Here is a 25360-nt window from a genome sequence, read left to right on the forward strand (position 1 = left end):
GAAGAAGAAAGGAGCCTCAGACGGATACTGCTTCCCACGAGGATGGAGAGGGTGGCATTGCTCTCTTCTCTCTCTTGCACGGCTGTTTCCTTGGTGTCTCCCTGGACCAGCTTTAGAGAGGGTTTCCAAATCAGGGAGCTTTACGTTGACTCAGGTTACTGGTTCATCAGAGAATTTAGGGAAACGAAACAGCCAGATCCCCCAAAAGCGCTTGACAGTCGGCATCACGGTGTAAGACAGGGGTTCGCCATTGGTTTGTGTTTGGGGCACTCTTTCTGACTCTGACACCGCTCGGGGTGCCTTTGAAGAAACTAAAACAAACAGAATAAAAAAAGAAAAAGCTGAAATCCCTGAAGTCAGTAACAGGTACATAGTAATCTCAGTGGAACAGTGCGACACGTGTCAATCTCAGATCTTTTCATTTGGTTCTTGTGCTTTTCTGCACTGCTTGAATTCACAGTGAGCGTATATTAGTTTTACAAAAATCATGCCATATTTCTTTAAGAAAAAAGTAACCATGAGAGATTGCTTGCGAGTGTCTGTCTGCTGAAGGGAGCTTCCTGTGGGATTGGCCAGGACGGAGGGCTTCTTGGAGGAGGGGCTTTAAACAGGGCGTTTACCAATGGAAAGGGCTGGATTGGCCTAAGGACAGGAAGAATGTGTGAAGCTGTGGAATCATATAGGGGAGGCTGGGATACAGGTATTTTTTTTTTTTTTTGGAGAATAAATAATAAAAGTTTCCTTCTATCCATTCTGTTATGTGTTAGAATACAAAATTCTGTCTCTTGCGAGGTGAAGGTTATTATCCCCATGTGTAGTGAAGGGTTAACTCAGCAGACGCAGGGTATCCAAGTTCTGCACGTTCCGAAGAAAGGACGGAACATCCTGGAACATCCTGCCTAGTAAGAGTGTCACTGTGTGCCCGGGCCTTGGCCCGTGCCGGTCACACTGAGACGGTCAATCTCAGTAAAGGGACATGGCTTCAGGGGCTGCAGTGGCGTGGCCTCCCGGTGTCACACCCCAGGATGAAGCTGGCGCTCCCAGGCACGGGCAGAGCAGGAAAAGCAGACCCTTCTCTGCCCGCTCCCGCCTCTGCACCCCGCGCCTCGGGAGCCTGTCCCCGTGAAGCCCACGCCCTGGGGGCCTAGAGGAACGGCAGCCTCGCCTTCCACAGCAGGCTGGCTCCCAAGTAGGCTCTCCTTTTCCAGACTCCCTGGCAGATAAGCCCCCTGCCCAACCCCCTAAGGAGGAAGATTAGGCGGAAAAGTGAATGTATTGACACCCAGTAGGTGCTCAAGAATTGTGACCTTCTTCTCCCTCCCTTTCTTCCTTTCTCATAAAGATCACTGCCTCCCTGGCAGTGGCTGGGGAGAAGGTGGTGGGGCTGAATCCAGGTCAAAGCCTGCCTTTAGCCACCCCCAGCACCGCGGTCCCCTCCGCTTGCTGCTGAAGTAAATAATGACCGTCTCTCTCTGACCCTGACCTAGGGCTTGGTCATCGAGCGCCTGGGCCGGAGACCACTCCTCATCGGCGGCTTTGGGCTGATGACCCTCTTCTTTGGGATCCTCACCGCTACACTGACGCTGCAGGTGAGAGGATGTGCCTATGGCCCCAGAGGGAGGTCGGTGTGGAGCTGGCTTCTGGTGTCACCAGTCTGCGGCCCCCGGCTTGGGGAGTGCACACTGTCTACAGATAAGGCTTGCAATGTGGCGCTCCCAAGGGGCCTCTCAGCACTGAAGCTGCAGGGCGCCCTGGAGGAGAGGAGGGTTTAGTAAAGGGTCCTTGGACCGGGAGACGAGAGACCTGGCTTCTGGTCCTGTCACTGCCACAAATGAGCTGTGTGACATTGGGCAAGATGTGTCCCCTCTCTGAGCTTCAGTTTACCCATCTATGGAATAGAGGAGATTGCAGTAGATGACTCCTAAGACGCCTCTTCCAGCTGTCATGTTCCCGCATGGAGCGCCTGGCACAGCCACATGAGGCAATTGCATGACTGTCACGTCATTCGCTGATGGGACCAGCAGGGGCTCGAGAGCCAGACTGCCTGGATGTGAATCCTGGCTTTCCCACTCACTCGCTGTGAAGCCTTTGGCAAGTCACTTAACCTCTCTGCTCCTCAGGCCCCATCTTTGAAATGGGACAGTTGTCCCCAGAGCCGGGGGTGTTGTGAGGACTTCAGAGAAAATGCACTTCAAGTACTTGGAACAGTGCTTGGAACAAACAAGCGCTCGATGTTTGGGGTTGGACAGTGCTGTACGTAATCCTTATCAAAGTGCTGCTTTTTCTTTTTATGGAGATGAGAAACTGTGGCATAAATATAAACGAATACACTGCCCAAGGCTGCACAGCCAGTAAATGGCAGAGCTGGGATGAGAGCCCAGGATCTCGGGGCTCCCCTCTGCTACCCGTATGGTTCGGGGCTACCTGCATTAATTGAGCACCTACTCAGTACCTCGAGCCCCACTCAGCGCTAAAGGGAGCATGAGGCTAGGTCTCAAGGGCCAGTAAATCTTTGCATTTTTCAAAAATGAATCCCTAAATGGAAAGCTGCCCGTTTGATCATCTGCCTTAGACATCACGCATCTCAATGTGCCAGACGTCTCCAGAAAAGGCAGTACTAGCCTGGTGGTGTCTTCTGGACCATAGCTCGTCCTTCAGAAAGGAGGCTGCTGGGCGTGCTGACCGGGTGGGAGATGGAATCCTCTCCCTTGGGGGTGATGTGCTGGCAGACACTTTTATTCCCAACGGCCAGACCACGGGTGTCCTGCACAGGCGCCCTTGCAGGCTCCTTGGGCTGACCGAGCCGAGTCCTCAGAGGTCCTGAGGAAGCCAACTGGGCCATGTTCTGGGGCATCTTTTTGCAACTTGTGTCAGTGTGTGGAAGGGCTGCCTGGAGCATGGGAGCCCCCTCCAGGCCTTGCTGCACGAGGTTTCAGAGCTCCGCCCTGCTCCCAAGCAGCCCCCTAGAGAGCCTGGCCCTTTCCTCCCCCCAGAGCTCAACTGGCTTCTGTGCTTTCTGGCCTCAGCAGGCCCTAGATACCTGTTGCATACCTCTTCCTCCGGAAAGCCTTCCCCTAGCTGCATGTCTGAGTGAGGCGCCCTCCTCTCTGTTCCCAGGGACCCCGAGGGGCAACCCTGCACTATCACTTATCACTAAGCATTGACTTTCACTGTTGACTCATCTTTCTTTCCCTATAGACAGTGAACTGTGGGAGCGAGGGCCAGGGCTGTATCATTTCTGCATCCCCACCTCTCAGCCCAGTGCATGGCATCCAGGGGCAACTCTGAGCCACCTGCCAAATGAATGGATGGATGGATGGATGGTGGGATGGATGGATGGGTGGGTGGGTGGATGGATGGATGGGTGGAGGATGGGTGGATGGATGGATGGGTGGATGGATGGGTGGGTGGGTGGATGGATGGATGGGTGGATGGATGGGTGGATGGATGGATGGATAAATGAATGACTTAGTGCAGCAGTGAGCCATGCAATGTACAAAAACCTGCATCTCTCCTCTCAACCCCAGACCCTCCCAGCAAGAGCTGATGGACCTGGACAGGGAAGGGCCGCTCTCTCTCTCCCCTCTCTCCCGCTTGCCCTCCACTCTGAGTGTTTGTGGCCACCCCTGGGCTGTGTTCCTGTACCTCACGCCCTTGCCCACACAGAACGCTCTTCTGGAATTCCTTTCCTTTCCTTTTCCTCTCCACTGACTCCAGCTCAGCCTTCAAAGGTGAGCGCAGGCTCCTTCCATCCCCGAATCTCTCTAGACTGGGTTTGGGGTCCCTGGCACCTCCCCACGTGGTCACCGTGTCCCAGCACTGGTGACACCATGTTCTAATTATCAACCATCCAGTCAGCTACAGTGGGGACAATTCCCTAAACATTTTCCATACCCAGCACCAAGCCGTCTCATCCACCCCCGCCAGACAAGTGACAGCCCCTCCAAGCATATTTAATGACATGAGCTAACTCACCTCATACCTTGTCAGGATGGCAGCAGTAGAAATATGGTGTTTTGCATAATAATAGTGATAATGAAGAGAAATTTTTTAATGTCATCATGCCTATAAAAACTGCTCATCTTGTCTGCTTCAGACTAAGACCCCATCAGTGTTAGTTGTGTATTTACTTACCACTTACTGTGTGCCGGGGACCATCTCATTTCATCTTCACATCTGTAAAACACGCGGATGGAATGGCTTAGGGGCTATCATTAGCCCCATTTTATGGACACTGAAACTTGGGCTCAGACCTGTAAAGTGACACAGATGAATGGACGAGGAGCTGGGGTGGGAAGCCAGGTCCTCGATGCACTGCTGCCTCCTCACCTGCCCATGTCGCTGTCCTCTCACAGGACCACGCCCCCTGGGTCCCTTACCTGAGCATCGTGTGCATTCTGGCCATCATTGCCTCCTTCTGCAGCGGCCCAGGTAAGGCACCCCTGCTTCCACTCTGGCTGGCCCAGGGGCTCACGGCACCACCACGGTGGGGGGTGCTTGTTGTCCAGATGGGGAGCTTGGGGCCCAGGGAGGGAAGAGGCCCGACTGGGAATGGAGAGGGAAGAGAGAGTTCCACACCCATTTAAATGCAGTGACTGCCTTCATTTCCGCCCAGCAGATGGTGGGTGATGCGCACACCCAAAGATGCATTAATAACATCAACAGCACAGCAGCAATTAACTGTTGCGAAAGCTGTGAGCCAGATACAGTAGTTTGGGATGAATCGAAGATAATTGTGTTACAGTCTGTGCCCACGGAGACGTTACAGTTTAATGTGGAAGATACGATAATAATAATAATTTAGTGTCTGAGACTTAGTGATCACTGCCTGTGTACTGTGCTCAGCCCAGTGCTTGATGCGCTCTAACTCATTCGAGGCTCGGGACAGCTCTAGAGAAGGTGGAGATGGGAAGTGGCTTGCACAGAGCGAGCAGTGATGGAGCTGCCCGACTTCCAGCCCCGAATACCACCTGACAATGTTTCTGCACGAGTGTGGACTCTGGAGTGTTCTGAGCCTCAGTTTCCCCGGGACTCACCTCCAGCCCCAGCTCTGCCATTTCCTAGCCATGGTTGGTGGGAAAGTCCACTCGTCTTCTTGAGCCTCGGTTTCCCCATCTGTAAAATGGCCAAGGTGGATGAGACTGAGGGCCCTGCCAACCCCTGGCTCTGAGTCTGTGCCCTCAGGGGCCCACATGGGTGGCTGTGGTGGACTGAGAAAGTGGTCCAGGGCAGGCCCGACAGTGCCACAGATCCCTCTGTGAGGTGTTGCCGTGGTTCCTCTTTGCTTTGGTTTCTGTGTTGATGGGAGCAGCACGAAGTTTCCATCAGAACAATTAGACCGGAACTTCCGTTTCTCCCTTTGCGTTGCTGATTTTCGTGGGGTCATCATGTTCCATGTCCTATCACATTTGTGACAGATGAAAAGCATTTGTCCCCGTGTGGGACATCAGGATGTTAATGAGATGATGGAGTGGGCCTTGGAATAATCGATGGAGGGCATCAGGCATGCACCTGTCTGTGCATACACACCCATGCGGTGCTGTGATGATAGTCAGATGGCTGGAGGAAGAAGGCGGCACCTCCCAGGCGGAGTAGCAAAGTGACAGGAGAACGGACAAGGAGAACATATGCAGTGTAAGCAGATTCAAGGAGTACTTGTGTTTAGTCCTCCAGGGCCCCCGAATCACCCACTCCATAGGCACCGTTCACATCGGTGCCCCTGGAGGCGTGAGGCCAGTGGGCCTGTGCTAGGCCTGGGAATGTTGGGGAGCAAACCCAGAGACAGGCAGGTTCTGCCCTCACGGGGCTTCTGGGCTGCTGTGGAAATCTCAGATGTCACCTGCCCAGCGAGGCCACTCCTGACCACTTAATGTAAAATCAGCATGCACACGCACACACATGTACACATATATGGACACACACGTATACACACACACATGCTCTCTCTCACATCATCCTGGTTTACTTCCTTCATAGCACCTCTCACTGGCTCATCTGTTTCCTACATACTCATTTGTTTAATGCAGGGATTGGCAAACTTTTCCTGTAAAGGGGCAGACAGTACATATTATTGTAGGTCACACAGCCTCTGTTGCAACTATGTGGCTCTGTGGTGATAGTGTAAGCACAGCCATAGACAATGTAGACAATGTGTAAATGAACATTTGAATAGACATGGCTGTGTTCCAATAAAACTTTATTTATAAAAGCAAGTGGAGGGCCGGATTTGGCCGTTGGGCTATAGTCTGCTAATGTCTACCTTAATGTGTCTCGCCCAACTAGAAAATAAGCTCCATGAAAGGACCTTGTTTGTGGTTCATAATCTTATCCTGAGAACCTAGAGCTGTGCTGAGGACATGAAGTGCTCCAGAAATGTGTGTTAAAGATTGAATGAAACAGCTGAGGAAAGAGCTGGGCAGGGAAGACGTGTGCTCTTGTGAATGGGTGTAAGAGTGGAGCCGGAGCGGGCAGCAACGGTTCTCAAAATGAAGCCTCAGGGGAGAGAGGGGGTGGAGACAGCAGGACCCTGTTCTGCACATCCCTGAAACTCCTGGGGAGGAGGCAGCTGGGTTGCATGGTGTCAGCGAAAATACTGAGGTGACATTAGCCAATGGCGTGTAGTAAAGGGATGAGTTAAGCTAATGTCAAAATTTTTATTAGAGAAAGAACAAAAATAATGTTAATTCTATGCAAATCAATTTCTCAAGCGATTTTGAGAAATTGAATCAGATTTTTTAAACCTCAAAGTCAAAATTGAAGAGTGTGTATTTGTCATCGTGTATCTTCAGCCACTCTTCCATCCATATGACAATGTACTGTGCATTTACTTTAGGGCCTAACAATTCCTTAATCGTGCACCAAAAAAAAAGTGGTCTCATAGCTTCTAACCCAACCTTACTAACTTAAAAACAGTCCCAAGGCCACTGACCAAGACAGACGATCCTTAATATACTCCTGAGCCATGTCCTTTGAGTGTCTCATGTGTGGAGTCGGAATTCTGAGTCATGTTGACAGCAGTGCATCAGTCAGAGCAATGCTAGCTGCCTAGCAAATACACCCCAAAACAGCAGTGGCTTACCACAGGGGAACTACCTGCTCACTCGTGTGCGCATCCTCGGTGTCCCTGGTAAGTGGTGGCCTAGACCCAGGCTCCTTCTGTGTTGTGGCTCCAGCCGCCCCTGGGACCTCCTTGTCCACTGCATCAAATAGGCAGGAGGGGAAAACAAATGTGGAGGATGCTTCTTAAGAGCCTTGACCCAGAGTAACACCATCCCTTCTGCTCGTATTCCAATGGTGAGGACAATCATGTGGCCGGACCTAGATGCAAAGAGGGCTGGGGAATGGAGGCCCTCGTGGGCAGCCACTGACCAGCAACAGATCTATACTGTGGAAGCGGATCATAACTAGCCAGCTCTGCTCTGAGCAGGGTCTGTGCTTGAAACACCAGCTTCCCCCGAAGTGCCCAGGGCTGGCTTGAGACCTTCTAGGCACGGACTTGCGGATGGTTTAATTATGACCAGAGAACTCAGAGAAGCGGCCAGGGCAGGCACTCTCACAGCTTGAGCTCTTCTAAGAGGGAGACAAGGGATGGCACCCCAAAAGTGATTTGCTTAATGCCAGAGGCAGTGGCTTAGGTCTCCCCTGGCACCATCCTGCGCTGGGTGCCTTACACATCACCCCTTCTTCACAATTGTCTTGAAGTGAGGATTAACTGCTCCCATTGACGAGTGAGGAAACTGAAGCCCAGAGAGGTTACAAGGTCCCCTAACACGACACAGCTAGTGAGAGTTGGAGTCAAGATTTGAACACCGATCTTTAATATCCTGTGCTCTTTTCCCCAATGCAAAGGATAGGAATTCACATCCATGCCCTGCACTGAGCTTTTCACAGCATGTTCCCTCTGTCCCTAATCTGGTCCTTACACCAGGCCTCTGATAATAGTAGCATATGTTGAGCACTTACTGTGTGCCACGTTCTGTTCTAAGTGCTTTAATTCTCATAAAAATACTGTGAATATGAGATAACACAGTCATTGGCAAAATAAAATCACAAAAATCAGAGGTTTCACTCAATCAAACTTTACTAATAATTCACAGGATCCTGGGCATTGCAAGACACAGGTGAAGTCTGAAGCCTAGGTTCTTCCTTGCCGTGCTAGGGTGCACTGTGGTCCAGGTGGAATTTATGAGGGCTCTAAGAAAAACACGCAGGGCGTCACGTACACACGGCAACTATCTTGTCCACGAAAGTCTCCATTTTCTACTTTGATCATCACATAGCTGACACTGCCATTTTCCAGTGGGCTATCCCCAGAGCTGTGCATTCCAATCTAAGTAGACCAGGTATAGCCCACTAAAACCATTTTATACACTAGGACTCTCTCTTGTCTCTTTGCTAGTAAATTATGAGTTGGATTAGCAAGTTTACAAGCAGAATGGACCAGGTCATTTTTTTCCCCTCTCTCCCTGTCCCAGATGATAGAAGATGAGTTACAGATCAGTTGCGAAACATTTCCTTCCCAGATTAATTTTATTCCCATTTTATAGATGAAAAAGCCAAAGCACAGATCGATTAAGTAATTTTCCCCAAGTCACACAGCTAAGAGGCAAGTGCTGGCTTTGAATCTACACCATCTTGTTCTAGGACCTGCAGTCTTAGCTCCCATTGTGCACATGGTCAGTGCTCATTGGCTGTTTGCTAAAAATTGAGTGGAATTAGGCCCATTTTGAAATTGACCTGCAAGGCCAGCTGACCCAGAGGATTTGGGACAGGAGGGGAAGCTTCTGTTTTTATCTCCCAAGGCTGGGTCTACTCTGATCATCATAAATCAGTCCTGTTTGTGTCTACATGGAAAGATGTAATTTTGCCATTCGTGTCTAGTCGTCAGACCTCCTTGGCTGAAGGTGAATTCAGAGCGTTTTGATTTGCATGGTCTCCAGCTGCTCCTGCTTCAGAAATTGCACACAGAAGTCAGGAGCGGTGGTTCATCTTTGTCTCTTCAACTCACGGACACCTAAATCATGGCACTTAGCAATGAAATGAAGGCTGTGCTGACACATGCAGAGCTTCAAAATGAACTGAGGCAGAACAGAACATGGAAACAATTTCAGAGCTGGAGGGGACCTCAGAAATCATTTAGCAGATGAGGAAATGTGTCCAGGAGCTGTAATGAATTAGAATTAAGGCAGCCCAAGTTTGTAAAAGGACATAGACCTTTTCTAGTCCAGTTACGCATTGGAATCTTAAGTCCCATCTGTGGTTTCTCTGCCAGGAATTCCTTCAACCATGACTTGATGGCTTCCCTTGATGGGGAACTCACTACCTAACAAAACAGACAACTCTATAGTCCAGGGGTCAGCAAACTATAACCTGTGGGCCAAAGCTAGCTCATGGCCTGTTTCATATGACCCATAAGCAAAGAACACGTTTTGCATTTTAAAGAGAAAAAAAGAAGAATGTGTGACACAGACCACGTGTGGCCTGAAAAGCCTAATATATTTTCTAGCTGACCTTTTACAGAAGAAGTTTGCTGACCCCTGCTGTAATCCCCCAATTCTGATATTTGGAAGAAAAGAGAGTGAGCTAGCTTGTGAGGTAGGGAAGGAGGGATTTCCACAGAGCAGGAGCAGCCAGCAAAAACGTCAGAATGGAAAAAGAAGTTAACGTCAGAGGGGCCACAAATAAACCGCTTGGGCCAGAGCAGCTGAGTCACCTGGGAAGCCTTTAAAAATGTTGATGCCCAGGCTGCATCAAGGTGAACCGAGTCACAGGCTGGGGGTGGGACCCACTTCTCCATTTTCTAACGCTCCCACGTGATTCCAATGTGCAGGCAAATTTGAGAAACCCCTGGGCTGGAGCGAGGTTTTCAACCCTGGCTGAGTATATTATAGCCACCTGTTGGCTTCAAGCACTACAGCAAGGCTGATCTTGAGGCCTCCCCCGACGCCAGCTCAGTGGGAGTCTCTGGGGGGCAGCCCAGGGACAAGTACTGCCCAGAGCTCAGGGCGGGACACAGCACAGAGGACAAGTCGGAGAGACGCCCTGGACGCAGATCCAGGGGCCCTGGGGTGTTGCGTTAAGGATTTGCGATTTTATTCTGAGCTCCAGACAGGTCTGCTGGGGGGTTTTTAAGGGTGGACTTCACAGGGCAGATCTGCAGTGAGAAGAATGGGTCTGGGAGGCAGCTGGGAGAGAACAAACCAGAGGCAGAGACACCAGCCAGGGGCTGCTATAGTGGGAAACACAGGCTGCAGGAAACGAGGACCCGGACGAGGGCCTGTCGCCTGGGCGGGCCACCCCACAAAGAGGGCCCTGTGATGCGGGCAGGCCCCTGAGGGGAAGCTCTATGTTGCATGGTGTCATTTTAGGACTTTTCCAGTTATCTTTTCCCATGACAGCTGTTTTCCCAGGGAGAACAATGATGTTGACATCCTGTCTCAAGGGAAATCTTCCCCCCTGTCCACTGACACACGTAAGCTAAATTGGACTCATCTCCACACAGGCTGAAGGGCTTTCCTGGCCAAAACCACAAAGCTTTGCCTGCTGTGCTCTTTGCCCAGCCCTCGCCCTCCTTGCGATGATGCGGCTCCACTCCCAGGGTTGACAAACACGCCTTCCCCCGTTGTGGAGCCCGCTGAGTTTCCAGCACGTTAGATTCCGAGCTCTCCGATTATGTCTGCTCCAGCTGCCCAGTCCCAGATTGGCTGTCTGTCCCTCCCTTCTGCTCCCCAGACCCCTGTGGTCACCCCACAGCTGGACCTTGCTCACCGGCAACTGCTGCAGCCGAGATTGACAGGGTTAGAAGCTGCACTTGAACTCACATTGGCCGCACACAGCTTAAGCCACCCAGAGACATTACCCGTCTTGGGGAAGCTGCCATTTGGGTTTCAAAACCATCTCATACCCCTTAAGCGGACAGGAAGGAGCGGATCCTAAGAGGAGCCGCCTGGGAAAGTGTGGCTCGGAGATGCTGGAGGATAAATGGCTGAGAGGCTGCCCGTCCATGATGAAATGAAAAGGCTGTCCTCCTGGGAGAGAAAGCGTGACTCTGCCCGAGGCCACTTCTGGGCCGAGCAAATCAGCGCAAGAGGACTTGACAGGGAGTTGAAATTAGGTGAAGGGAGAGAAAGAAAACAGGGAGGGCTGTTTCCTGCTACGTATTTTATTTGTGTGCATAACCCCAGGGCGGTGGCAGAGCCACGTAATGAACGAGGCCCGATAAAAGAGCTTTCTCTTTGCGAAAAGGAGATCATCACCAAAGCGTGTCAGTTAGAGTTTGGGAACTCTTCGTAGGCACTGACGACGTGCCGGGCGCTGAGTGAAGCTGTCTAAGCGCAGTTTACGTGCCGGTGGGAAGGACAGAGGCACCACAGTCTGTCCAATTAGATGGAGTACCGTCCCTGCTCTTAGAAAGGTGCACGTTAGGATCCGAGTGCCCAGAAGGCGAGCGCGATCCTGATGGGGGATGCACCCTGGGCCCTGTGAACACGTGCCCGGCCTGAAAAACGAACTCCTCTATCACGTTGATTTAATCTGGAAAGACTGCCCGAGTGAACTAACGTTTGAGGGGACCTCTGGGATCTCTGCCCGTCCCACCTGCCCCCTCTCTCCCCGCCCCCACAGCACACATTCTCCCAGCTTTCCAGCCACATGGAGCTGCCCCATTGCCACTCCTGCTCGCATGATCCCAGCCTTTGCACACCTGTTCCCCAGCTTAGGACACCACCCTTTTCCTTCCATTTGAGGAATGGCTTCTCATCTTTAAAAAGTCAGCTCACGCTGGATCCAGAACCTTCCTTAGAACTAGACAACCCCTCCTCTGTGCTCCCATGGCTCGTAGCTTTGCTGCCAGGGCCGCCCTCTCCACCCCGTATTACAGTGGCCGTGTTGCTCAGTTTCTCCTAAGATCTGGGGATGTTTCAGGAGCGGGGACCTTGTTTCCATCACTTCTATATTCCAGGCACCAAACCCAGAGCCTGACAACTGGTTAGCACTCTGTAAAGGATTATATTTTGCATGCGTTCACTCGACACTCCTTGAGTCTCCAATGTGTGGTGTGTGGGGTGTACTGACACCACTTCTGACACCAAATGTGTGGCTTTTGCTGACACCAAGTGTGTCACTGTTCCACACGAGTTCTCCAGTTCTCTAACACCAGCTGGGTGTCCAGCCATTCAATTAAATTCTGACACCATCTACCCACAGTGAGCACAGACCCCACAAGTTAAGGGTTCAGTCCTACAAGACTGCCCCCACTTCAGACACCAGCCACGAGTGGGGTCCCCGGGTGACTGCGTTTCTGCCCTGCCAACTACAAATTCAGGGGCTACCAAGACCCATCCCCCTCAGGTTTAATAATTGGCTAGAATGACTCTCAGAACTTAGGAACATGCTTTCCTTATGTTTTCAGCTTGTTATCAAGGGTACAACTCAAGAGCAGACAAATGGATGAGATGCACAGGGCAAGGTATGGGGCAATGGGCTCAGAGCTTCCGTGCCCTCTCCAGCTGTACCACCTTCCCAGCCGCTCAGTGTGTCCCCCAGCCCCGCCATTTCAGGGTTTCTGCGGAGCTTTCGTTGTGTAGCATCGAGTCCACCATTGGACCTCAACATCCAGCCCCTCGCCCCTCCCTGGAGGTTGGGAGGTCGCGCTGGAAGTTCCAACCCTCTGAGGGAGGCCAGCGCCTCCCCTGGAACCATCTGAGGGCGCACCTCGAGTCACCATGCTGGCATGAACCCAGGTGGTGGAAAGGGACGCATCGTGAACAACAAGGGACATTTGTATCACCTGGAAACTCCAAGGGTTTTAGGAGCTCCGTGCTCTGTGCCAGGAATGGGCACAAAGACTAAATTTATTTTTTTTATTATACCACAATGCCAGACTCTGGGAGGGACTGGAGATAAAGGGCAAACGAGGCAGTGTCCCCACCCCCGCCTGGTGCAGCTGCTGGGTTAGATGTCCAGTATGGACACTTGGTCCTCATACGGCCTGGCCCTGTGGCGCCCTCGAGGCACTGGCCGCAGAGGTCAACTGAGGGGTGGAGGAAGGGGCTGGAGCCCTCCACTGCCTGGCCCCTGGCTAAGGTTGACCCTGAGGGGGACCGCCTCCCACAGACAGTGTGGAATGCCAGCCAGGCTCTCAGAATGCACAGAATGGTGGGCCCGCCCTGAGAGGTGAGGCCCAGAGGGTTGAGGCCGTGCCCAGCAGACCTAGGAGGAGAGTCAAGTGAAATAAAGAGTCAAAATCAAATGCTTGCTCCGTGTTACCAGAATGCTGCCCCCACAGCCACCAAGTCTAGGGAAAAGGAGCTAGAAAACATCCACTCCTGCCCTGCAGGAGCCCGCGGGAGACAGCTGAAAATGAGTGATTGTCGCTCCGTGGATTTGCAGGAGGTGGGGACAGAAAGAGGAAGAGACCAATGTTTGTGGAATGCCTGGTATTTGTCCAGCATCGTTCAGTGTTATCCCTGTAATTCTCTCCAAGGTTGGATCCGTGGCCTTTCAGCTGGGGAGGGTGGCTGGCGCTGTGTCTAGCTGTGTCTGCCTACGAACCCTATGCCATGGGGTAGGCGGTACACCAGGCCTGCTGGGAGAATCCATTCACCAGCCTGTACTGCCCCAGTGGGGCGGTTGGTCAGCAGACAGCAGGGCCTCAACTGCCAGGCCAGGGGTCAGGGCGGGAGGCCAGGCTCTGCCAGCAATACACTGGTCTCCGAGTCATGAGCCCAGCACAGTGCCTGACAGTTGCAGGCACTCAGGACAGTTCTGCTTGTTGAATGAATGAATGAGTGAACAAATGACAGAGAACCCTATCCATGGCCCTGGCCTCCACCCAGTGGCATTAAGTAGCCCAGAGCTTAGATGGGGGTCAAATCAGATGACTCGTTTCAACTCAGAAGTTAAGAAACTATGTGCAAAGCAGAATAACAAGTAAATTAATTTCTAACCTTCTTGACCAAGCAGAAATTATTGGGTAGAAGAAATGGGTATATATACATTAAAATAACTAGGGCTATAAATCAAGAGCTGTACCCTGACACCAAATCAGTGCATGGTCCTAATTCTGGAAAAATTGTTTAAGGGCAGTTAAATGGGAATGTCTCACAATCGCAGGTTTAAAAAGAACTGCAGCGTCATTGCTCAGGACACATCCCTGCATCTAAGAGGAATTTATACAGAAAGCGAGACTGAATCCCGTGTTGCTGGCGTGAATTCTTAGCCGTCCCCATCTAAAGCAGGAGACCCCAGCTCCGCATCCATTCCCACCTGGGCCTTGGGGAGAGAACGAAGAGATGACCTTTCTAAACCACCCTGTGACTCTAACCTGTGCATGAATTTGGAATCAGGTCGAGTCCAGCAGGAAGGTACTGTCAGCTGGGATTTCAAAGGGAGTTGCAGGAATGGCCTATTTCCAGAGATGTGGCCAGGCTGGAGAGAGTCAATAGAAAAGATGGAGATACCTGAGGATAGGGATAGGAACAGCGGGAGGCTGCCACCACCCCCTCAGGCCTGAGTAAGCACCGGGCACGCTCATTTTAATTAAAATTAATTCCTCCCTAACAAGAGAAATTAAATATTAAGAAACGAGATTGTGTCAGATAAGACTGAGGTTTGAAGCTCCACAAACCACTGGGATATTTCGTGTTTTTTTTCCGCCACTTCCACCCCAAAGAACTAATTTTCATCCCAGTTGAGAATGCACGACGTAGATAAAGATATAGCTGCAATAAGTCAATAAGAGTAGAACCTTGCTCCCTAGGAGCACAAAGAGGAATAAGAAACGTCCCAACCAGGAGCTCAGAGCCCAGGATTAGAGGCAGTCCCCAAGGAAGGAAGAAGAAGAGGAAGTAATTAACCGTCATTGGGGGAGGAGGGCGGATAGAAAGTTGAAGCTCAGAGAAGTCAAGTGCTTTACCAAAAGTCACACAGCTGTTGAGCAGTGGAGTCAGGATTCCAGTTCAGGTTCGTGTGACTCCAGAGCCTGAGTTTTAAGATCTACAATAGGCCACTGAGATAAGGCAGGTCCTGGGCATGTGGGAGAACAGACCAGACAATTATTCAGGTGAGTAGGGGGTCAGGTTACCCAGAGGAGGTAAAAGTTAAACAGATTCCTGAATGTTGAGCTGGCGAGAGCAGTGCCACCAAGTATGGGTTCTCAGGGTGTGCACTGCACAAGGGGCCATGTCTGAAGATGCCTCATCCCCTTGTTAGACAGACACTGGCATATGAGAACATGGGCACCTGTGGAGGTTGGAGGCCTCCCAGCCAGGTTCTAATACAACAGGGCTGCACGACCTTGACATCCACCCACAGGCAAACACAGCTGTGCACACACCCAGGGAAGTGTGCCCACACACAATGGTTCACGCACATGCACACCCACACGTGTGTGCCCTTGCCCACTCTCAGAGGCCTGATTCCCATCCCCTGCCTGACTCCAAATCTGGCCTGCTTGCCTCACTCTGGGGGGAGGGCATGGAGCAAGGGTGTGCCCTGGCCTCCTGGCTGGGGTGAGCAGACAACCGTGTGGGCACACACGTGCACCCTCGGGGCTGCGCCTGCCGCGCATCTGGAGGGCTCCCCCGGCTAAGCCGGCCTGGGACACGGGGAGTGATCGTCCAGGTTGTACAGGAACATACTGATTTATGAGATGTTTTTATTTGACGAAGGGGCACATTTTTAATTTGCAGCAGTGCCATTTGGCCCTGGAGGTGGCCAGCTGAAAAGGAGAGGAAGCACGTGTGGGGAGGGGACAGGAGTCAGAGAGCCGGCCTGCTCATGGGCCCAAGGACACTCAGTACAGCAGGAGGAGGGGACGTGGGAGGAGCAGGGCTGCAGGCAGGTCAAGATGCAGGGCAGGCACCGCCAGACCATCACGGCCCCTGCGGGCCGGAGTCATTAGACTCTGTCCTCGTGGAGGTAGGCAGCCACTGAAGTGTTTGAGGCCGCAATGTGACCTTATCAGACTGGCCTTTAAAGCATCTGCAGTGTGGGGACTAAAGTGGAGGTAAAATATGGAAGATGGGAAGGCCTAGTAAGAGTGAATTCAGACGGGTCGATAAGGAATTTGTATGAGCTAGCTATCACTGTGTAACACAGACCCCAGACCTAGTGGATTAAACAACGCCCATTTATTATCGCTCCCAAGTCTGTGGGTCCACGTGGCAGTCTTGCTCTGCTGGCCCACGCTCTGCTGATCCCCACGCATTTTACATCTTCGTCTTTTGGTGAATTGACCTTCAGCCGACCATGTGACGACTTCATTAGTCACTTCTCTGAGCTCTAATTCGGGGCAAGGACAAGGAGACAGCACACCCCACTGCTCCAAGGAACACACAGGGAGGGATGGGGCTCGAGAAAGACAGTCAGTGGATGCTCTTGGAATCTCACTGCGACTTTGCCAAAATCTGCACTGATTTGGGCAAGTCGTTGTCCCTTCCTGGGTCTCAGTTGCCCCATCAGCGAAATGAGGGGCTGAGCCAGATCAGGGCTTCTCTAGCTGAGTGGCTGTGCTTCAGGACCCCCTTCCATGGTCCAACATACCTGCCGCCCCCCGCCCAGGCCTCTGGGTAGGCAACAGGAATGGCATTTTAACACATTTTCTGGATGATTCCTAAGCAGCCAGCCCAGCCCAAACCACGTCCCCGTTTGAGGAAGCCTCCAGGCTTAGTGGCGAGCTCCATGGCTGCCTAGAGACCAGCACCTAGGTGGGCTGGCCAAGCAGAGCACTGGCCATTCCCTTCTGCTGCACAGACCCTTAGGGCCATAGTCAAAGTCGAGGTGACGGTGACAGTGTGAACCATTGCGCATCTGCCGGGCATTTCAGGGTCTGTGCTGGGTATGTCCCTCAAGCTGTCCCACGCAGCCGTCACCCCAGCCTCACCAGGCAGATCATCTATTCCCGTTTTGACCATAAGAGAGCTGAGCCTCGGGGAGGGTATGACTCCTGTAGCCATTCAGAGCAGGTGCTCCTGAAGTCGGTGGGATGGCAGTGTTTGTGCTCTTAGCTACTATAGTGGGGTGAACAGTGACCTCGAAGAGTGCATCCACTCAGAACCTCAGAATGTGGCCTTGTGTAGAAAGAACATCTTTATAGTGTCATTAGTTAAGGATCTCAAGAAGAAATCGTCCTGGATTTAGGGTGGTCCTAAATCCAGTGACTGATGTGCTTATAAGACGAGGAGAGGACCCAGAGACACAGGCAGAGGGGAAGGCGACGTGAAGACGGAGGAGGCAGAGCCTGGAGTGACCTGGCCACAATCAGGGAACGCCGAGGGTGACCGGCAACGCCGGAGGTTAGGAGAGAGACGTGGGCCGGTTCCTCCCTCACGGCCTCCGGAGAACCACCGCTGCCGACACCTGGATTTCTGGCCTCCAGAACTGTGGGAGAAGAGACTTCTGTTGGTTTAAGTCCCCAGTTTGTGGTGGCTTGTTACAGCAGCCCTAGGAAACTGGACGAAGTGGCCGGAAAATATTGCCTTCCTCCAGCAGCTGTAGACGCAGGGCCAGTGGGCTTTGAGAATGACATTTCCATCATCTAACACTTAACACCAAACCAATGGGTGGCAGGCTGCTCGCCAAGCGTGTGGTGCCCATTCTGCTGCTTCAAGCAGACCAAGGAGAGCTTTTAACAGGAATGTTGTCTTCCTTAAGCTGAGCCGAATATTGTCCTCAGCGCCAGGTGCCCTGCCACATTCACCCTGATCCTCGCAGCGCCCTGCAAAGGAGATGCCCTATCCGTAAGGATGCCTGGGCTCCAGGGAGCCTGCCCTGCCCCCGTCACACGGAGTGTAGACAGCCCAGCGAGGATCTGAACCCACATCCACCCGACTCTGAGATCTTAATCTTGCCTGCCATTCTCCCACACGTTTCCAAATGCTTAGCTTTCTCACTTATCTCTTTCCCACAGCCTAAGGCAGAGTTAATTAGTGAGCTTATCTTCTGAAACACGGATGGGAAAATATGGCAGTGGTCTTTACAATTTTCTGCCAAGGCCTTTCCAGAAAGGATCGTCCCTCCAAAGCAATCCTAAGCAAACACTGTTCAGAGGAAGAATTTAAGCCCTTCGGGGTTTCTGTGCATGAGCCTGGATTTTCAACAGAAACGTGGAAAGGTTTAGAAACGCTGGTCCTGCAGTCCCTGGTGCCAGTGACAAGGGCCCAGCTCCTGGGGCTTTTCCGTGGTTTCCACCAGCAACGTCTTCCTCCCAGCTATGACTGGGGGACGCTGGCAGGGGAATTGTCACTTCATTGTTCCTTGCAACCACTGAGATGGGGAGAGCGTGATTCTCTGTCTGAGTGTTACTTGGCTGCTGTAACAAAGGACCACAAACTGGTGGCTTGAAACAACAGAAATGTATCTCTCACGGTCCTGGAGACCCGAGGTCTGAAATCAAGGTTTTGGCGGGCCACTCTCCTCCAGAGGCCCTGGGGGAGAGTCTGTTCCATGCCTCTCTCCAAGCTTCTGGTGGCTGCTGGCATTCCTTGACTCGTAGCCACATCACTCCAGTCTCTGCCCCATCTTCACGTTGCCTTCTCCTGTGTCTGTCCCCGAAATACTGCCTCTGTCTCTTAAGGATACATGTGATCACCTTTAGGACCCACACTGATAATCCAGGAGAAGCATCCTCTCTCAAGACCCTTAACTTCACCATGTCTTTTGCCATATAAAGTAATATTCACACACTCCAGGGGTTGCGAGATGAGGTAAGTAAGGAGCAGCCCACCTCTCTCCTGTGGTGGGCCAGGGAGGGGCTCACGACTCTGCAGTAGCCCCCCATTGCCACACAAATCCTCCCTCCGTCTCCACTTTCTCCCCCATTTCTAATCTCAGAATGCGTGAAGGGCTCGAGAGCTATGAACCGGTCCTTGCTGGCCTTCCCCATGCATACCGCATGTGGTGACCCGGCAGCCAACTTTGGAGTTTCCACCTCTGTCATTTCTTGGTCCAGAGTCCAAATGAAGCTTCCACATTAACATTATCCCATTATCTGTACAATGTGAATATTGACCAATAGCAGTGTGCATACAAGGTAAGAGGTGGTCACCTCCACTGAAGAGGGTCAGGGAGGCATCGAAAAGGAGCACACGCAGTGTCTGAATCTTGAGGAATCAATAGGAGGGAGTTCTTGGAGGCAAGTCGGGGTGGGGTGGAGGCTGCGAGCGCGCTTCGTGTAGCTGTTGGGGGTTTCATCTGAGGGCTGACTTAATCTGATTTCTCTCTCAAATGAGCGCTTTGGCTGCTGTGGGGATAGCAGACTGGAGGAGGCGCCCCTAACATCTCAGAGAGCTCCTCTGAGGCAAGTTATAATGGTAGCAACAGTAGCTGTAGTTGTTTTAGTAATAATAACACCACTCCAATAATAATAATCAAGTCTTTAGAGTTTACCAGCCACTTTCACACCCACCACCCTATTGGATCAGTGTACCCATCTTACAGATGAGCAAGCTGGGGCTCAGAGAGTAAGTAATTGGCTACACCTATAACAGTTAGTATCAGAACAAGGCCTGGGGCCGTTCCCCGTGCCACACGCGCCTCCCCACTCCCTTGACATCAGTCGCTGGAGCAGAGGGGTCCCAGACGAGGCGCTCGCCATGCCTCATTTCTTTTCATCCAAGAACCATATGCTTTGAAACGCTCTATTTGCCAAGACGGCAAATCATGGGCCCTGGGGCCAGCTTCCTGCAAACCAGCGTTACTGCAGGGACCTCGGGCTGTCTCGTTGCCAGTGGCGGCAGATCTTCAAAGAGTGTCACTTGTGGAACCAGCTCCCACGCTTTTCCCTCCTTCGTGTCCTAGAAAGGGAGCAGGGAACTTGCCCTGCCACATGGCACTAAGGGAGCGGTATCCGCTTGGGGTCAGACCAGGCAACCCCTCTGACAGCTTGTGACATCCTTGCACAGTCACTTAGCTTGAGACTGACAGCCTCCACCTTGAGGGTTGTCATGAGTGAGGACTGTTGAGCGTTACACACGGCACCCGGCACACAGACGGTGCTTGGTGAGTTCCATTTCCTTCCTTGCCTGCCTCTCTTTATGAAGGCAGATTTAAATATGTTTTGTAACAACACAAATTATAAATTCACAGTTCTAGAAGGAAATGACAAATAGTCTTACAGAAATTTGATTTTTTCAAAAGCCTGCCAAGATCATGAGCAAAGTGGTAATTTAATGATGCCGTTACATGACTTGTGGGAGAAAATTCTAGAACAGGGTTTCTCAACCTCGGCACTGTTGGCATTTGGGGCTGGATAACCCTTGGTTGTGCAGACTGTCCTGTGCATTGCGCCATGTTGAGCAGCACACCTGGTTAGCAGCTCCTTTAGTTTGGATGACCAAAAATGTCTCCAGACATTGGCAAATGTCCCCTGGTGACAGAACCACCCCTCATTGGGAGCCGCTGTCATTACTTCGTGTTTTGGAATAACCACAGGCTCACGACTCAAGCCCACCTGGCTCCTCCACCCCTTTCTCGCTGTGGGATTTTGGGCAAGTCAGTCTCGTGTGTGTGTGTGTGTGTGTGTGTGTGTGTGTGTGTGTGTGTCCGTCTGTCTGTCTGTCTTCCTCCTCTTCCTCACCTCCGCTTCTCTTTCCTCATATCTAAATAACAGTGTTTTTTATCGAGTGTCCGCTGTGTCACGTATGAGATCCTTAACTTAGGCCCATCTGCGCAGTGGCTTTGCCAGCAAAGGGAGCGTGTTCACAGCTCTGGGGACTAGGATGGGGACTTCTCTGGGGACATGTTATTTTTTCTCTCACAACATCCTTTATGCTCTAAGTTTGCATGAAGGGAAGAAGAAAACCAAGAATATGAAATGGCATTTCCTCCCTTTTATGCTTCCCCTGGGCATCTTGGCGTAATTGAGAAACTGCGGGCTTTGTGCTCTTCCGTCCGTGGGCCCGAAGGCCAGGGCCCCGCTTAACAGCTTTGTGACCTTGGGCAGGTTAGCTCAGCTCTCTGAGCCGGTCCGGCTGTAACGTGACAATGATGCATAACTTGCAGAGTTGGTGTCCGTTTAAAAGAAATCCCTGTAAAGTGGCTAATAAAGTGCTGACTCCTAAAAGCACTCAAGAGATGAAATGGAGGCTGTCAGAAGGATTTCCCTAAACGGCAGGTCAGCCTCCTGTGCTTAAGAAAGCTGACGCCGATGGCTCACACCTCGTCAGTTGAAGCCTGTCTGCGGGGGAGTCCCCTCAGGTGCTCCGCCGTCTTCCGAGGCCGCGGTCGGAGACTTGAGCCTTCACCAAATCAAACGAGCCTTCGCGGGGAGAGCTGGTTCTGAGACGACATCGGGGTTGTTTTCCTGAGCTGGGGGCCGCCTCCCACAGAAAGGCTCCCCGCCGTGCAGCCTCATTTCTCAGACGGTCTGGAAGGAGCTGGTCCCGTGGACGTGCTGCCTCCCCTGCGGGTCCCCTTTGCGCACCCAACTTCTCCAGTTAAATAAAACAGGGCTGGAAATACAGAACCAGGCTTGTTAGAATTAGGTCTTGAAAGAGCCTGCGGGGGCCTCTCTTTTTGAGAAAAAAAGCATGAGCTTCAGTGCAGGCATTTTCCAAAGTCTATGCTGGCTGTCGACAGCAGATTTTTTCCTCTTTTACTTATTCTCAGTTATGTCCCAAATTAATTCCTTCAACAAAAGATTTTGAATACCCATTACGTGCAGACACTGCATCTCATACTGGGGATGCAGAAACGGAGTCAGAGGCGTTTTCCGTCCTTGCGGAGTTCATAATCTAATTAAGAAGACAGCCACTCAGACTGATAATTACAGACCAGCGGGGGACCTGCCAACTCTGGGGGCGTGACTGTCGAGAACAGTGAGAGGAGCTGGGTGAGTGAGGGCGACAGGGAGCGCACTTGTTCATTTAAAAGTGCTTATCAGGCAGTTCCTATGTTGACCCAGCACAGGAGGGACCCTGGTGAATGACTCAGCGATGTGGTCTTTCCTCTTGGACCTTACATCTCAAGGCGACCTCAGACCCCGAGCTGCCCCACCACAAATGCAGAGTTACAAGAACCCTGACCAGTAAACTGATAAATCCTTTAAGGTTAGTGACAAGGGCTAAGAAGGAATAAATGGGCTGAGGGGCTGGAGTGATGGAGGGAAAGGCTGCTTTAGTGAGGGTGGACAGGAGCAGGCTCTGGGAGGACCTAGTATTGGAGGCAAGACTTGGATACTAAGAAGGAAGAGCCCTGGGAGGATCTAGCGGAAGAATGTGCAAAGGTCCTGAGGCAGGGACTTGCTTGAAAGGTTCAGGCATGGCTGGAGTGTTGTTAGCAAGAGAAAGAGATGAAGTCGGAGGGATAGGAGGGGCCTGATGATGGAGGATCTCGTAACTTCTTGGTAAGACTTAAGATTTTATTTTCAGTGCAGTGGGAAGCTATTGGAAGTCTGAGGCAGAAGAGGGATTTGGTCTGTCCTCAGAATGTGAGAGCTGCATTTATGTTTGCAATCGTTCGTAATCACCTGCTATGCGCCTGGCTCCACCCTAGGCCCCAGGGATACAAACATGAATAAGACTCATCTAGTGGGAAATGGTTGGTTCATTCATTCATCCATTTGCCAATATTTATAGAGCTCTTATACTCTGTGCCAGAGAGTGCTAGAGAGTGTTCTAGAAATTGGGGCAGCACGTGGAACAAAATAGACAACGTATCTGCCCTCAAGGAGGCTTACAGGAAACACCTCGCAATAGGATGTAAGGCAGTGACGAGTGCCCTGGAGGAAGGGCGTGCAAAATGGGCGGAGGGAGAGTAGAGGAGGACCGGGCGGCCAGGGATGGCTTCTGTGGGGAGGTGGTGACGGAGCGGAGACCTGAGAGATGAGAGGGAGGCAGCCATGCAGATACCTGGAGAAGAGGGATCCAGGCAGAGGGAACAGGCAGTGCAAAGACCCTGTGTGTAATTCGGTGCTCATTCGGTGCTCAAGAGGGAAGCTCGGGGTCAGCTGGAAGCTCCCCAGGTGCACAGGCCAGCCCTCAAGGAGGACTTCCCGGGGAGGTGACCTCTGAGCCGCAGCTTGGGGGATGACCAAGATTCAAATCTGAGCTGCACTGAATAACCTGACTCTTTCTTTCACAAAGAGTGAGTTCCCCATCACTTGAGGTATGCAAGGAACTTTGTTGATGGGATCCCATAGAAAGGAGCCAGGTTGACCTGGAGTCCAGCCCTAGCTGGGAGGGGCGTAGCCCAAGAAGGGACATTCTGCTGGGGGAGGCTTACAGCATGATTGCTAAAGACGCGAAACGAGTGAGGGGCTTGAGGCCAGGTTCAAATCCAGCCCTGTGCTGGGGAAGGAGGGTTTCGGCTCATCGTTTACTATTCCTCCCACTGCTCCGTCGGCCATTGGCTCCATCCTTTATTCTTTTCTAGATACTCTCATGCATTTGTTCAGGCACTGATTCGTGCATCGCCTCCCTTCACTCCACACCCCCTCACTGAGCACCTCGTCTGGGCCAGGCCTGTTGCTTTGTCGCTCATCGATCCTTGGGGACGACAGGTGGCATCCGTCAGGGGGCTGGGGCTGTGGGCGCACAGAGGAAGGAGCCAGAGGCCTGGGAGGAAAGGTAGTGATGTGCGGTGAGTTTTAAAAGGTGAGAAGGAATTTTCCAGGCAGACGGGGTGGAGGAGAAGGAAAGGGAAAGGATTCCATGCCAGGAGACCACCTGGTACGGGCCAGGTGCCGTCAGGAGCCGCAGGCCGTCCCCCTTTGCTGCGGGTTCAGTGGCTTTGCCCTTTGTGACAAGGCTGGAACTTCACATGGCAGAAAAAGAACAGGCTGTGGAAATGGGCCAGCCGAACAGCTGTTGTCCTGCTCAGCGGGAAGGTTTCTGCTCCCCACTCTCAGGAGCCAGGGCTGAGCGGAGCCCGAGAGGGGTTCAGCCCTTTGATCCGGAAATGGCTCAGCCTGTCACAGCCAACCCCGGGATGAACACACAGCCCGGCCACTCGTTCTGGAAAGAGAGTGCTCCCTGCCTTCCACCAGGAGCTGCTTTTATCTCAGCGTTAACATCTTCTGCAGCAGCCAGAGCTGTGGGCAGTGCAGGTTTGAGGAAGACACCTGGAAAAGAAAAATAAGCTCACCTCACCATATGAGAGGCTCTCAAGAGAAGTCAGAAGACGTCTGAAGGCCCGATGAGGTCCTGTGGGCACAGAGTGCTTCAACTTTGTGGCCTGTGATCTGTTCGGGAGCTCTCCGGTCTTCTGTTTTAATCATCTGTGCGTGGGCTTCCTTCTCTGTGCTCCCTCACTCGGCCTCACAGCTGGGGTGGTGAGGAGACTGTGCGAGGAATCCTGTCTCTGCCACGTATTAGGCAGATGACCTTGGGCAAGTCACCTTTCTGTGCCTCAGTCTCTCCGTCTGTAAAGTGGGGATAATCCCACCTACCTCAAAAGTCATAGGCACCTTAGAATCCATCACTATAACTCTGCCTGGGTGGCGACAATGCAGGTGCTCAGCACATGGTGGATATCATCTTATTGAAGAGGTTCACCTTGACAGAGAAGATTCCATGGAAAGTCCAGTAGATCTGGACTTGAATCCCACCTCTGCCACTGCCGTACCAGCTGTGGGACCTTAGCTAAGAGTTCTGACCCAGGCCTCATTTCCTCATTGGTCGTTTGCCTGGGACAGTCTCATTGCACCTGATATCCTGATGTGACCCTCTGACTCTCTGAAGATGTCCACATTTGGAAAATGAACCATATGGTCTCCCCACCTATCCATAAAATGGGCATGACATTGCCACCCTCCAGGACTTCTGGGAGAATGAAAGAAGAGAATACAAAGGAAAACTGATAAACCTGAAAATGCACCCCACCCCCCGCCCCACCCCCACCCGCCATCAGCCAGCCTTGGTAGAGTCGCATTTACAGAACTATCAGTCCGATATCCAAAAAGAACGAGCAATTTAAATTCTCCCACAACCGGTCATGAAGAGGCCATTCGCAGCATGCAGCAGAGTTTGCTGGAAACTTCGTTTTCCGTTTCTCTGGATGTCAGCATCGCTAAGGGATTGAGTTGCTGCAAAGCTCAGCTCCTGCCCACTCTGGGCTTCCGGATCTCCCTCTCGTTCTAAGCCCTGTGCTTTCCCCGGCTCTCTCTTCTCCTTCTGCTCTGTCCTTCTTTGTGTAGATGGATTCAGTCTCTCTGAAAATGCTTATGACCTGGTATCTTCTCTTTCCCCTGTCTCATGTGCTCAATGACCCCTTTTAAGCAATCAAGAAGTAATCAGGTTGAGATAGCACTGGGATGAACCACAGCCCTAGGGATTTCTGAGATGCGGGACGTTCCGTTTGTTAAGCTGGCTTGAGTTGGTCACCCTGGATGCCCCTGCAGTCTAGATTATAGATCAATAAGAGT

At 52.0% G+C, this 25360-nt stretch overlaps 1 protein-coding gene across 7 annotated transcripts in view; it reads left to right on the forward strand.

Moving 5' to 3' along the window:
• The window catches only part of SLC2A9 (solute carrier family 2 member 9), a 231717-nt gene that overhangs the window by 168285 nt on the left and 38072 nt on the right, over positions 1–25360 (forward strand). For all 7 annotated transcript variants that reach the window (XM_070506228.1, XM_044767825.2, XM_070506230.1 and 4 more), the window contains 2 exons: positions 1488–1589; positions 4356–4431. In XM_070506228.1, the coding sequence (XP_070362329.1) occupies positions 1488–1589; positions 4356–4431 (178 nt within the window). The remainder of the gene's footprint in view (positions 1–1487; positions 1590–4355; positions 4432–25360) is intronic.

Source organism: Equus asinus, chromosome 3 (assembly GCF_041296235.1).
Source record: "Equus asinus isolate D_3611 breed Donkey chromosome 3, EquAss-T2T_v2, whole genome shotgun sequence".
NCBI classification, from domain to species: Eukaryota; Metazoa; Chordata; class Mammalia; order Perissodactyla; family Equidae; genus Equus; species Equus asinus.